The sequence below is a fragment of the Podarcis gaigeae genome (assembly GCF_964106915.1).
Source record: "Podarcis gaigeae genome assembly, chromosome: 10".
Lineage (NCBI taxonomy): Eukaryota > Metazoa > Chordata > Lepidosauria > Squamata > Lacertidae > Podarcis > Podarcis gaigeae.
This window is the reverse complement of record NC_139686.1, coordinates 2,472,614-2,485,626: the sequence shown is the minus strand read 5'-3', so window position 1 is coordinate 2,485,626 and position 13,013 is coordinate 2,472,614. Positions and strand designations below refer to the sequence as shown.

Here is a 13,013-nt window from a genome sequence, read left to right as displayed (position 1 = left end):
GCAGGAGTTGATCATGGTGAGGGTTTGCCAAGCGTGCCTTCCTCTTAGCACGTTTCCCCCTTGCATTCTGAGTTCGAGTGTCTTCAAAGCCCATGACACCTTTGGTAAAGGCTGTTCTCCAATTGGAGCACTTGCAGACCAGTTTTTCCCAATTGTCGGTGTTTATACTACATTTTTATATATATATTTGCCTTGAGATAGTCTTTAAACCTCTTTTGTTGACCACCAGCATTACACTTTCCATTTTTAAGTTCAGAAGAGAGTAGTTGCTTTGGAAGACAATCATCAGGCGTCTACACAACATGACCAGTCCAACGAAGCTGATGTTGAAGAATCAAATCACAGGGCTGTTGACCACATAACAAAATGAGAACGCAAAATACATAACAAAAACAAACCCAAAGCAATAAGTGTTTAGTGAATCTATACATGTTCTAAATCAGCGTTAACATGTCTTTCTTCTGGGGTTTTCTGACCGCAGGCGAATTTGAAGAAGTTCATGGAATATGTGCAGACGCTGAACGTGGAGAAGGTCAGCAGGCTGCTGGAGAAGGGACTGGACCCCAACTTCCACGACCCGGATAGCGGAGGTGAGAAGAGGGATGTTTGCAAGGAGAGGCTCTGGGAGGTGCTTGGGTGAGGGAAGCTGGAGGGGGGGTCAGGAAAGCAAGAAGGAAAAAGACCAGGCAGGGGCTTAGCTCAGGGGTGGGGAGCCTCAGACCCTGAAGCTGAATGTGGCTCTCAAAGCCTCAATTCCTGGCCCTTGGGACTCTCCCCAGGCCGCAGCTCTTACTGGCCCTGATTGCTGCCCAACTCCTCATGGGATGAGACCCTGCACTCTCTTCATGCCTCTTGCTTGCCTGGGTGGGGGGGACAGAGGGGTCTGGGGGTCTGCATGTAGAAACCAGCCTAGTGTTCAAAGATGACACATGCTGCTCTTCCTGCTTTCGTCTGTGGCCCTGCCCAACATTCCCGTGTGGCCCCTGGAAGGTTGCTGAGAAGGGAATGTGGCTCTCAGGCTGAGAAAGGTTCCTCCACCTCTGGATTAGCTCAAAGCTGTTCTGGTTTCTTTTACAATAAACAAAGCAATAGAGTCCTTTCTGTTGGGGATAATTCTGACTGGAATTCCCAGGTGCCCAAAAAAGGTTGTTTATGTATGCAACAACTGCAGCCCGTGTTTGGTTAGCCCAAAAATGGAAAATGAGCGAGGTCCCAACCAAAGAAGGATGACAACTTAAGTTGATAGAACTTTAATAATATAATAATAATAATTTATTATTTATACCCTGCGCATCTGGCTGGGTTCCCCCAGCCACTCTGGGCGGCTTCCAACAAAACTCTAAAATACAATAACCTATTAAACATTAAAAGCTTCCCTAAAGAGGGCTGCCTTCAGATGTCTTCTAAAAGTTTGGTAGTTATTTTTCTCTTTGACCTATGGTGGGAAGGTGTTCTACAGGGCGGGTGCCACTACGGAGAAGGCCCTCTGCCTGGTTCCCTGTAACTTGGCTTCTTGCAGTGAGGGAACCACCAGAGGGCCCTCGGAGCTGGACCTCAGTGTCCAGGCAGAACAATGGAGGTGGAGACGCTCCTTCAGATATACTGGACCGAGGCCGTTTAGGGCTTTAAAGGTCAGCACCAACACTTTGAATTGAGCTCGGAAACGTACTGGGAGCCAGTGTAGGTCTTTCAGGACCAGTGTTATATGGTCTTGGTGGACGCTCCCAGTCCCCAGTCTAGGTGCCACATTCTGGATTAGTTGTAGTTTCCGGGTCACCTTCAAAGGTAGCCCCACACAAAGCGCATTGCAGTAGTCCATGCGGGAGATAACCAGAGCATGCACCACTCTGGTGAGACAGTCTGTGGGCAGGTAGGGTCTCATCCTGCGTACCAGATGGAGCTGATAAACAGCTGCCCTGGACACAGAATGAACCTGTGCCTCCATGGACAGTTGTGAGTCCAGAATGACTCCCAGGCTGCGCACCTAGTCCTTCAGGGGCACAGTTACCCCATTCAGGACCAGGGAATCCTCCACACCCGTCCGCCTCCTGTCCCCTAGAAACAGTACTTCTGTTTCTGTCTTGTCAGGATTCAACCTCAATCTGTTAGCTGCCATCCATCCTCCAACCGCCTCCAGGCACTCACACAGGACCTTCACCGCCTTCACTGGTTCTGATTTGAGAGAGAGGTAGAGCTGTGTATCATCCGCATATTGATGAACACCCAGCCCAAACCCCCTGATGATCTATCCCAGAGGCTGCATGTAGAACATGCACAACTTGCAGACTTAACCTATAGAATAAGAGAACAAGAAGAACATACGTTTAGAGAAGATTGGAAAATATTTATTGAATATATGGGAAATAATTGTGTACAGCTGAAAAAGCTGGCAGCATCAAGATAAATTCAACAGTGTATTTTTTAAAAAAAGATATTTATTAAAGTTTTCAATATTAATACAATAAAAATAAAAAATAAAAAAAATAACAAAAATACAAAAATAAAAATAATTAAAAAATTATTTCCCAGACCTCCTCGTACCTCCCTTTTTTGTATTCCAATTCAAATTGTTAGTTCAGCAAATCCTTATCAATAAATTTTAACCTATTTCTAAACCTTTTTTCCCATATTCTCTTAAAGCATTACAGCTGGAAACCACTTAATTTCTATCCAACATCATTCTAACATTCATTAATTTTGCAATATTTCTGTAAATATCTTCTTCCGCTGACTCTTCTCCCTGGTCTCGGATTCTGCCAAAGATAAATTCAACAGTGTAAGCAAGCTTTGATGGATACAATAAGCAGGCATGTCCAACAGGTAGATCAGTTATCTCCCCACCCCCTGCCCCCCCAAAAGGGGAAAACAACAACTGTGGCTTCCTAAAAAAGCTCAACAATTTTGGTCCATCCAATAACAATGGGTAGATCACTGCCAGTTTTTTTATACTATGAGTAGATCGCATCTATCAGGAGTTGGACGCCCCTGTGTGGAATACTGAGTGGTATAGTTTTTGTAGAATATGCAGGGATTTGTGATATGTAACCATGGAAAGAGGAGAAGGGAAGTCATTGATATCTAAAGGATGCAAAATGAGTATTTAAAATGGTAAAACAGAAAATATAATAAAAAATGTATTAAAAAATATAAGAAACTAAACAAAGTCCCTTAGATGTCAGAAGATCTGGAGCCCAGAAGTCCTGGGTCTCCCCTTTCCTGTCGGGAGGGGAGACTAGCTGACACCAGCTCTTTCCTCCAGGGGTTTTTTCTACCTGGCTGTGGTCAGATCTTGCTGGACTCCCACCAGCATCTCGCAGGCATCTGTTTGGCAACTGTGAGAACAGGGTGATGGACCAAATAGGCTTCCTTTGGCCTCAGCCAGTAGGCTCTTCCTCTGTTTTTATTCCCACTGGTCAGTGTGACCAATGGCCAGGGATGGTGGTGGCTGCATTGCAGCAGCATTGGGGGGGCACCCTTGCTTCCCACCCCTCCTTCAAAGGTCTCATTGAGGAGTCTCTGGTGGGTGCGGAAGGGGGCAGGAGGCCACTGCGAAGGGACCCAAGGAGGCGCGGGCTTAATAAGCAATAAGGGCAAGCTTAATAAACTTCATTTAGCCCTTTAAGGAGACAAAATGTGTTATGTATAATTTAAGCAAACGGTTAGCTGGCCCGATATTGCTGCCTGTTATATTTATGAAGCAAAAGCGAGCAAGTTCCCTGCTCGCACCCGAACAACAATTAATTACCGAGAGATGCAGTGCTGGAGCGGAGGGGGACGATCAGCACATGCTGCAACGTTGGTCGATCTCCTTGCCAGTTGGCAAACAGGAGAAAAATAAAATAAAAGCTGAAAATAGAAACCATCAATATCTCCTTATCTGGGACTGTGGCGCTTAGCCTTGCTGTGCAGAATCGCTTCAAGTGCCACCAGTGCCATTTGGCAGGGCGTCTGGAAAAAGGAGAGAGTTCTTTTGGGATCTTTCATTCCTTGTCCCCATCATTTTCCGTCCTCTCCACCACTCAGCAGCTGGGAGAAAGGACCGAGGCCACCGTCCCTGGCGTGTCCCCCTCTGCCGCTCCCAGCCTCCTCCAAAGGAGAGATGTGGAAATGCCTCAGCTCAGCTTGGCTCAGCTGGCAGCATCTTCAGGAAGGACTGGGGCAGAATCTAGACACACACAGAAAAACGATGTGAAAAAGCTTTTTTTAAAAAAAAAACTTGGAAAAATATATTGAATTTGCCATAGCTCACCACCGCCATCTCATGTCACTTTTGTATAATGCACTTAAAACACACTTAAAACATTATATTTGCAACTGTATAGCTGAGTCCTGATAAAGGTTCTCTGCCTGCAGTGGTGTTCCTGGCGGGGGCCAGGGGGGCAGTCCGCTCTGGGTACCATTCCGAAAGGGGGGGACAAAATGCTGACCCCCCGATTGGCGACACACACACCCCGGGCGTACACCGCTTGCTGCACACACCCCGGGATGCGCACCATGCACTGCGGGCAGTGTGCCACGCCCCCGGGGATGCGCGTCACACCCCCTGGGATGGGTGCCACTCTGGGTACCAGAGCAGGTTGTATCGCCTCTGCCTGCCTGAAAAGGATCTTGGGATCACAAGCTTAACATGAGTTCACAGTGTGATGCAGCAACAAAAAAAGCTAATGCTATTCCAAGCTGCAGAAGTCTAGGGTCCAGATCAAGGGAAGTTATAAAGGTAAAGGTAAAGGTACCCCTGACCATTAAGTCCAGTCGCGGATGACTCTGGGGTTGCACACACATCTCACTCTATAGGCCAAGGGAGCTGGCGTTTGTCTGCAGACAGCTTCCGGGTCATGTGGCCAGCATGACTAAGCCACTTCTGGTGAACCAGAGCAGTGCACGGAAACGCCGTTTACCTTCCTGCCGGAGTGGTACCTATTTATCTACTTGCACTTGATGTGCTTTCGAACTGCCAGGTTGGCAGGAGCAGGGACCGAACAACGGGCGCTCAGCCCGTTGCGGGGATTTGAACTGCCGACCTTCTGATCGGCAAGCCCTAGGCTCTGTGGTTTAGACCACAGCGCCACCTGCGTCCCAGGGAAGTCATAGTTCCACTCTATTCTGCCTTGGTCAGACCACATCTGGAATACTGTGTCCAGTTCTGGGTGCCACAATTTAAGAAGGATGTTGATAAACTGGAAGATGGGCAGAGGAGGGCGACCAAGATGATCAAGGATCTAGGAACCAAGCCTTGTAAGGAATGGTTGAAGGAGCTGGGTGTGTTTTGCCTGGAGAAGAGGAGGCTGAGAGGAGATATGATGTATCAAGGACTGTCCCATGGAAGACGGAGCAATTTTGCAATTCCATGGTTCTCCTTTCCAAGCGGGAGGTGGCAAGGCCCTTTTGCCAGGAAAGGAGCCGCTGGGTTGCTGTGGCTACAAAGCCAGGTCTCTAACGCTTTGCGTGCGCTTCAGAGATTTCATGCTTCCGTACTGAATCCTCAAATGACCCACCAAAAATATCAGGCTTTCTCTAGCGAGAGAGAGAGATTCTGCCCTTGGATTTATCCATCACGGTGTCATTCAAAGCCAGACTATCCCTCCAGGCTCCTGAGAGCCTTCTAACTCCCCAAGTGCCACAGAGGGATCTTAACGGGTTGTTGGGGTTTTGGGAAAGCTCGGGTTCAGAGGCTCCGGACGAGATGCTGAGTCCACAGCAGGCCGGGGCGCCTCTGTGCTCCATCTCTGGCATGCAGAGGCTTCAGGGGACTTGCAGCTGTGAGCTCATAAACCTTTATGGGCTGGAAATAATCCAGCTTCTGCTGCTGTTTGCACCTCATGCTTTGTGCAAGAAGGGAGAAACGCTGGGATGGAAAAGGATTTTAGGAGATGTGATTTGTTGGAGCAAAGATTCTGTTCCTCTGCCTCAGACCTTTCAAGTGAAGACCCAGGGAATGGGCTGTGGGTTATTTACCATTATTATTATTATTATTATTATTATTATTATTATTATTATTTTGGGGAGAGGCATCCCATCTCTGCAAAAGACTTAAGTCTCAAACTAAAAAGCTGAAGATCACTAATGCCTAACTCCACTCTGGCTTTTCCCCCAAAGATAAAGCCATTTCAGCAAACTGCAATCCTGAGCAAAACTTTCCCCTCTCTGTTCTAATTAACATTTGTAAAAAAAGCCTGAAGCATTTTGGTTAGGGATTGTAGGAAAAGACCTGCCAAGGAAATTGAAGAACATATTCCTGTATGTGACAATGGCGGCAAGAGTCTTAATGGCACAAGGAAGGAAGAATGAAGAAATCCCGACAAAAGATTCCACATTTAAGATTAAATTTGCTGCATCTTGTACCCTTATCCATCTGTTAAATAACCATAATTATCAAAAAAAATTCCACATTACAAGTGTCATTGCATCCCTGCCAGAGATTTTAGCTGTTTAAAATGGTCTTTTAAATAAATTACAAATTTACTCCAGTCTTTAGTAAATACTTGATCTTCTTGGTTTCGGATATTCCTCGTCTGTTTTGCCATCTCTGCCTACTCTATCAGTTTCGTCTGCCATTCTTCTTTGGCTGGTACTTCCCCTTCCTTCCATCTCGGGGCTAGTAGCATTCTCCCTGCCATCGTTGCATACATAAAAAGTCTTTTGTCTTCTCTTGGTAACTCTTCACCCAGTAAGAAGGCTTCTGTCGATTTAACAAGTGTATTTTTGAACATTTTCTTTAGTTCATTATATACCAACTGCACTTGCTCCCGGTAGAGTACAGGGTCAGGTTTTGACTTTTAAAGCCCTATGCGGCCTAGGACCCTCATACCTACGGGACCGCCTCTCCTGGTATGCCCCGCAGAGAACCTTAAGGTCCACAAATGACAACACTTTGGAGGTCCCAAGCCGCAAGGTGGTTAGACTGGTCTCAACTAGGGCCAGGGCCTTTTCAGTACTGGCCCCGACTTGGTGGAAAGCTCTGTCACAAGAGACCAGGGCCCTTCAGGACTTGACATCTTTCCGCAGGGCCTGCAAGACAGAGCTGTTCCGCCTGGCCTTTGGGTTGGACTCAGTCTGACCCTTATGTTTCCCTCCCCTTGTGGTCTTGATTTATTGGCTACTTTAAAATGAGGCTGCACTTTAAATTGCATTTTAACCTATATTTTAAATTGGTTTCTCCTCCTCTCCCCCCCTCCTCTTTTTCCCCTATTATGTTTTTACTCGGGCCGGGGAGGGTGGGGTATAAATTAATTATTATTATTATTATTATTATTATTATTATTATTATTATTATATCCGTTCCCAGAATGTACATGTCCACCACATATGGTAAAAAGTACCCTCTTTCTCTTTACATTTCCAAGACAGTTTTGAACCTGTTTTGTACATTTTAGCAATTTTACTTGGTGTTAGATACCAGCGATGAACTGGGACCAGTCCTGACCTGCCTGCAGCTTCTTGCCCTCTCGCCCATCCCAGACCCAACTCTCGCTGCTAATGTTTCCCGGCAGAAAGAGCAGGAGATCTAGAGCAGGTCCTGTCATGAGGGGAGGGGGTGGGTTTCAGCTGGATGGGGGCTCAGTTGTGGGGCTGGGCCAAGAGTTCATGGGGCGCTTCTTCCAAATGCGTTTCTCAGATGTGCACCTTCTCTTTCCTGGGGTGGGGTGGGGGCCTCTCCAGAATGCCCCCTGACGATGGCCGCCCAGCTGGAGTACTGTATCGACATGATCAAAGCCCTGAGGAACGGAGGCGCCCACCTGGATTTCCGGACGCGAGAGGGCATGACGGCTCTGCACAAAGCCGTCCGGTGCCGGAATCACACTGCCCTGATGGTGAGTTTGCCTGGAGCCGCTTTCCTGTTCCTCCTGCTGCTCTCACCCCGCTTTATTTATTAGGCCCCCCCCTCAATTCCACCACACACCCCTCTCCCCCTTATGAGTTTGCCACCCCTGGGCAGAGGGTCTCGGAGCTGACCAGCCTCCCATGCATCTGCCCAGGACCTCTGCCTAACCTCGTGCTTTTGGGGGGATGGACAGTTCCCACTCACCACGCTGGGGGCCACTTTCCTGTGTCTGGGGGTGTCACAACTGGCTGCTTTGCAGGTTCTGGATGTTCTTGGTGCGTGGGGGGAGTCAAGCATGGGGAGGTGGCTTAGCACACTGCCCCGAACAGGATGGGGGCGACTCTCATCGCCACATCCTGCTTGCTCCTCCTGTAGAGCCTGGAGACCACCCTCCCTTGCCCTGTAGAGGTGGACCATCCAGCACTGAGTTAACCTATGGAACTCCCTGCCACAGGAGGCAGTCCTGCCTCCCCACCTGGGTGGCTTTAGAAGAAGATTACCGTATTTTTCGCTCTATAAGACGCACCCGACCATAAGTTTTTAGAGGAGGAAAACAAGAGAGAAAATATTCTGAATTTGCTCAGCGCTCCCTTTAAAGAGCCGAGCCGAGCCTGTGTGCGGCTCTTGCTGGCTTTTCCAGGAGGTGGGGAAGGGACAACGAGCAGCCCGTTAGTCCCTTCTCCCTCCTCGGGGAAAAGCCAGCACTCCGGGTGGCTCTTTAAAGGGAGCGCTGAGCAGAGCCTCCCGCCTGCATTCGCTCCATAAGACGCACACAAATTTCCCCTTACATTTTAGGAGGGAAAAAGTGCATCTTATGGAGCAAAATACACGGTAGTCAAATTCAAGGAGGAGGAGAGGGCTACCAATGGCTACTTGCCAGGATGGCTCTGCTCTGTTTCCAGTGCCAGAGGCAGCAAATCCTTCTGAATCCCAGTTGCTGTAAACCACAGGAGGGCAGTTACCATTTTGGGGTTTGCCTCGGGCACCAGCATGTCTTAGGCCGGCCCTGCCATCCCCTTAATAAAATTTGGGATGTGGAAATGATTCTCTGAGGCCCACTAGGGCGATTTGATGGTGCACATTGCACCATTTACCTGTTTGTCATCATCACCGTAGCTTATTTGCACGCCGCCTTTCTGTCGCTTGAAACCACCCTCAAGGCGGCTTACAGCATGCAAAGATTTACACGGCTGCAAAAATATATTGTGAAACTATAACGAAAGTAGTCATGAGCAGCAAACTGAAACAGAAAAAGGTGCGCAGCAAAATTAAACAATCCCCATGCAAGTCATAATAAGACGAAAGATGCAAAAAATAAAAGAACAGCAGCAAAATCAACATCTCCAAGATTAAGTTGTGAAACCCGCCCCCAAAATACACAAACTCCAAGGATGATGATGGGTCATATAACACATTTTATGCATTCATGAAATGCTTTGTTTACATTAAGCCAGTAATGTGTGCAACGTTCCTGTATGGTAGGCCACTTTAGTCTTCCTGGGCTGCAAATAGGGATCTGATGCCACGAAAGATTTTTGCTTGCCTAAAGCCACCGCTTGAATTCATTTCAAGACTTGGAGAGAGGAGACCACCTTTCTCACACCCTGAGCCATGCCAAGAAACCAACTCTTGCCACTTCCACCTCATGCCCAGGCATTCCTGGACTGCATTCTTGGTGAGCAAAGCTGCTAAAAAAACCAGCAACCCGCCTCCCTCCAAATTCCTAGTGGTACTCCTGCAGGTCCTGGCGTTTTGGGTGTGTGGTCTGCCTCTGCCCCGCCCCCCTCGCCTTTCTAGCGCCGAGAGGTCTAGCAACCACTGACCGACCCCCATTGCCTGCCTGTGACTGTGTTTGCGCAGACGCTGTTAGACCTGGGTGCCTCTACAGATTACAAGGACAGCCGTGGATTAACGCCTCTGTACCACAGTGCCATGGTTGGAGGGGACCCCTACTGCTGTGAGCTCCTCTTGCACGACTACGCCAAGGTGGGCTGCATCGACGAAAACGGCTGGCAAGAAATCCATCAGGTGAGGCTGCGAGGCGGCTGCAGGTGGGTGGGTGGGGAGGCTAGCACCCAGGAATGGGAGCTCAGCCCCCAAGCAGTTGCCTGGAGGAAGAGGTCCCACGTTGGGGAAAGTGAGGTAGCTGCTATACTGGGTTATGGTGGCATTTTGGAGCAGGGGGCCATCGGGGCACAGGTGATGCTTGGCTCTGCTTTTCCACAACACCTGAGTCTGGAGAGGCTGTACATCATCTGGGTTGTTGTTTGGGGTGGAGTGGAGGAAGGCCAATAAACTGAACTTGATCCCTGGGACGATGGAGTTGTGATGATTGTTCCCATGTCCGGGACACTGGCTGGTTGCCTGTTCTGGATTGGGTTGTCCTCCCTCTGAAAAAACATGGTGGCAGTTTGCAGGCTGCTCCCAGATCCATCTTTGTCACCAGAGGCTCAGTTAGCCTCAGAGGCCAGGAGTGCCTTTGAATGGTTTTGGCTGGCACGTCAACCATGGCTGTCCTTGGGACAGGGATAATCTGGCCTTAGTGGAAGGGAGCCACATGATGTTTGGCCCATGATACGAAGCGCAAGGCTCTTGGTGGAGCCTCCATTGGCTCCCAGTACATTTCCGAGCACAATTCAAGGTGTTGGTGCTGACCTTTAAAGCCCTAAACGGCCTCGGTCCAGTAGACCTGAAGGAGCGTCTCCACCTCCATCGTTCTACCCAGACACTGAGGTCCAGTGCCGAGGGCCTTCTGGCGGTTCCCTCCTTATAAGAAGTGAGGTGACGGGGAACCAGGCAGAGGGTCTTCTCAGTAGTGGCACCCGCCCTGTGGAATGCCCTCCCATCAGATGTCAAGGAAATAAACAACTACCTGACTTTTGGAAGACATCGGAAGGCAGCCCTGTTTAGGGTCGTTTTTAATGTTTTATGTTTTACCGTGTTGTTATTGTTGTTATCTTGGTGGATCCCACTCACCCCCTCCCTGCCCCCCACCAAAATAACGCTTTTCTAAAGTGTTATTTCAGCTATGGAATCATGTCTGCAAAATGCAGCATAGATGATTCAGAATAAGTAATTCAATGTTGGAGGAAGGCAAGCCTGTGGTGTGTGTGTGTTTCGGAGGGTGATGGTGGAGGGCAATGGAGAGCGGGGGGCACTCTTGATGTGGTTTGTTGAGTCCAGCGCTTGCTGCTGTCCCCCGTGTGACCACCCACCTGAACTGAGACTTCTCTGCCCCCCTTCCTTCCTTCCTTCCCCAAACAGGCCTGTCGCTATGGGCATGTTCAACACCTAGAGCACCTTCTTTTCTATGGGGCGGACATGACAGCACAGAATGCATCTGGGAACACAGCCCTCCACGTCTGTGCTCTCTACAACCAGGTGAGTCCTCCCTCCCCTCGCTCTGACTTTGGGCCCCCTCCCCTGGCAGATCAGTCCTTGAAGGGGATCAAGAGCCCTCCTCCTTCTGCACCAGTGCAGCTACCCATGGAGTTCTGCAGGCAGGCAGGTTGGAATAGATGAAGCTTGGGGTCCCTTTCAACGTGACAATTTTGTGATTCTGCATCCCTTTTGCCTGCATGAAGGGAAAGGGGTGTTCAAGGGGGTTCTTCCCAGCTGGCCCTCCTCAAGATTCAGCTCCAGGATATGCAGAGCAGTTTAAAGGAAACCACCCTTGAGCATGTACTGAGTGCATTCCCCTTACGACTTGAAAGTGTAGCTGAAGCTGAGTCTGGGGTCCAGGGATTCCAAGTCAGCGGAGGTTCAAGCCTACTCTGCAGAATTAAGATCTGACACCTCTCCTTCTTTCCCAGAAAGTAAAATACTTGTTCTCAAACCTTTTCAGGGAACACTCCCTCCCCCCAGTTCCAGGAACTCATCCTCTGTGCCCCCAACCCTACCCTACCCTACCCTACCTCAGGTTACAAACGCTTCGGGTTACGTGCTTTCAGGTTGCGGACCACAGGAAACCCAGAAGTTCCTCGACCTCTGACTCGGCTCTGAATTGCCAGTCTGGCAGTGCAGGCTGTTCCCATGTTGCTCCCCCCACCTAAAAAATAAAAATAAAAAATAAATCAGGAGAGTTCACTCTGCCTTTCTCTTTCCCCTGCCAGGAAAGCTGTGCTCGGGTCCTTCTCTTCCGCGGTGCAAGCAAGGAGATCCGGAACTACAACAGCCAGACAGCATTCCAGGTAGGAGGGCCCAGCAGTGGGGCCAGCAAAAGGGTCTCTGCCTCCTGGGCTGCCCTCCCAGTTCCACCCTTCCATGTCTCCCTCAGAAGATGGGGCAGAGGCCCCCCGTGTGGGTTCTTGCCCATCCGTGCCATTGGCCTCCTCTCTTGGGGGGCCAACTTTTCAGGCAGCAGACGAAAAGGGAGGCAGTATTTGCCCAGGAGGGAGAGGCATGCCAAGAATGGCAGTTTTATTGGGGAAGGGGCCAGCCAGATCTGCGCCCCCTGGCAGAAATCCTATAGAGTCATTGGGGCCTCGGTCCCACCCTGCTTGCTGTGGGGCACGGGAAGAAGAACCACGTTCTAGAGCAGAGTTGGACCCTCCTGCAAACGCTATAGGGCACTCCACCCCAACAGCCAGCATGGTGAGCATTCGGGTCACATCCCAGACTCAGGGTATTTTATTGAGGCAATAGCAACAATAAGTAAACAGAATAATATTAATAATAATAATATATTTATTTATACCCCACCCATCTGGTTCCCCGGCCACTCTGGGCAGCTTACAGCAAAATATTAAAATATAATTATTCATCAAACATTAAAAACTTCCCTAAGCAGGGCTGCTTCAGATGTCTTCTAAAAGTCAGATAGTTGTTTATTTCTATGGGGTGGGTGCCACCACCGAGAAGGCCCTCTGCCTGGTTCCCCATAATCTCACTTCTCGCAGCGAGGGAACCTCCAGAAGGCCCTCAGAGCTGGACCTCAGTGTCTGGGCACAATGATGGGGGTGGAGATGCTCCTTCAGGTATACTGGACCAAGGCCATTTAGGGCTTTAAAGGTCAGCACCAACACTTTGAATTGTGCCTCTCAATGATAATTATAATAATACATCTCAAAGCTCATCCTCAGTGGCTGCCAATTAACTATCTGGCTAGGGGCTCACACACACTTTTGCTTGCCTCACAGCTTTCCTTTGGTTCACTGCTGAACATGGATTGGGTCTTCTCCAGATTGGCGAT

At 49.2% G+C, this 13,013-nt stretch overlaps 1 protein-coding gene across 9 annotated transcripts in view; it reads left to right on the top strand.

Moving 5' to 3' along the window:
- The window catches only part of SHANK3 (SH3 and multiple ankyrin repeat domains 3), a 410,336-nt gene that overhangs the window by 152,006 nt on the left and 245,317 nt on the right, over positions 1 to 13,013 (top strand). For 8 of the 9 annotated variants that reach the window (XR_014555552.1, XR_014555553.1, XM_083699824.1 and 5 more), the window contains 5 exons: positions 482 to 590; positions 7,660 to 7,811; positions 9,683 to 9,850; positions 11,087 to 11,203; positions 11,935 to 12,012. Coding sequence is in view for 7 of the 9 variants with exons in the window: in XM_083699824.1 (XP_083555950.1) it covers positions 482 to 590; positions 7,660 to 7,811; positions 9,683 to 9,850; positions 11,087 to 11,203; positions 11,935 to 12,012 (624 nt within the window). In the remaining 2 variants the exon portion in view is untranslated. Of the gene's footprint in view, positions 1 to 481; positions 591 to 7,659; positions 7,812 to 9,682; positions 9,851 to 11,086; positions 11,204 to 11,934; positions 12,013 to 13,013 lie in introns of those variants that run through there. The other variant, XM_083699828.1, reaches the window with a different exon arrangement.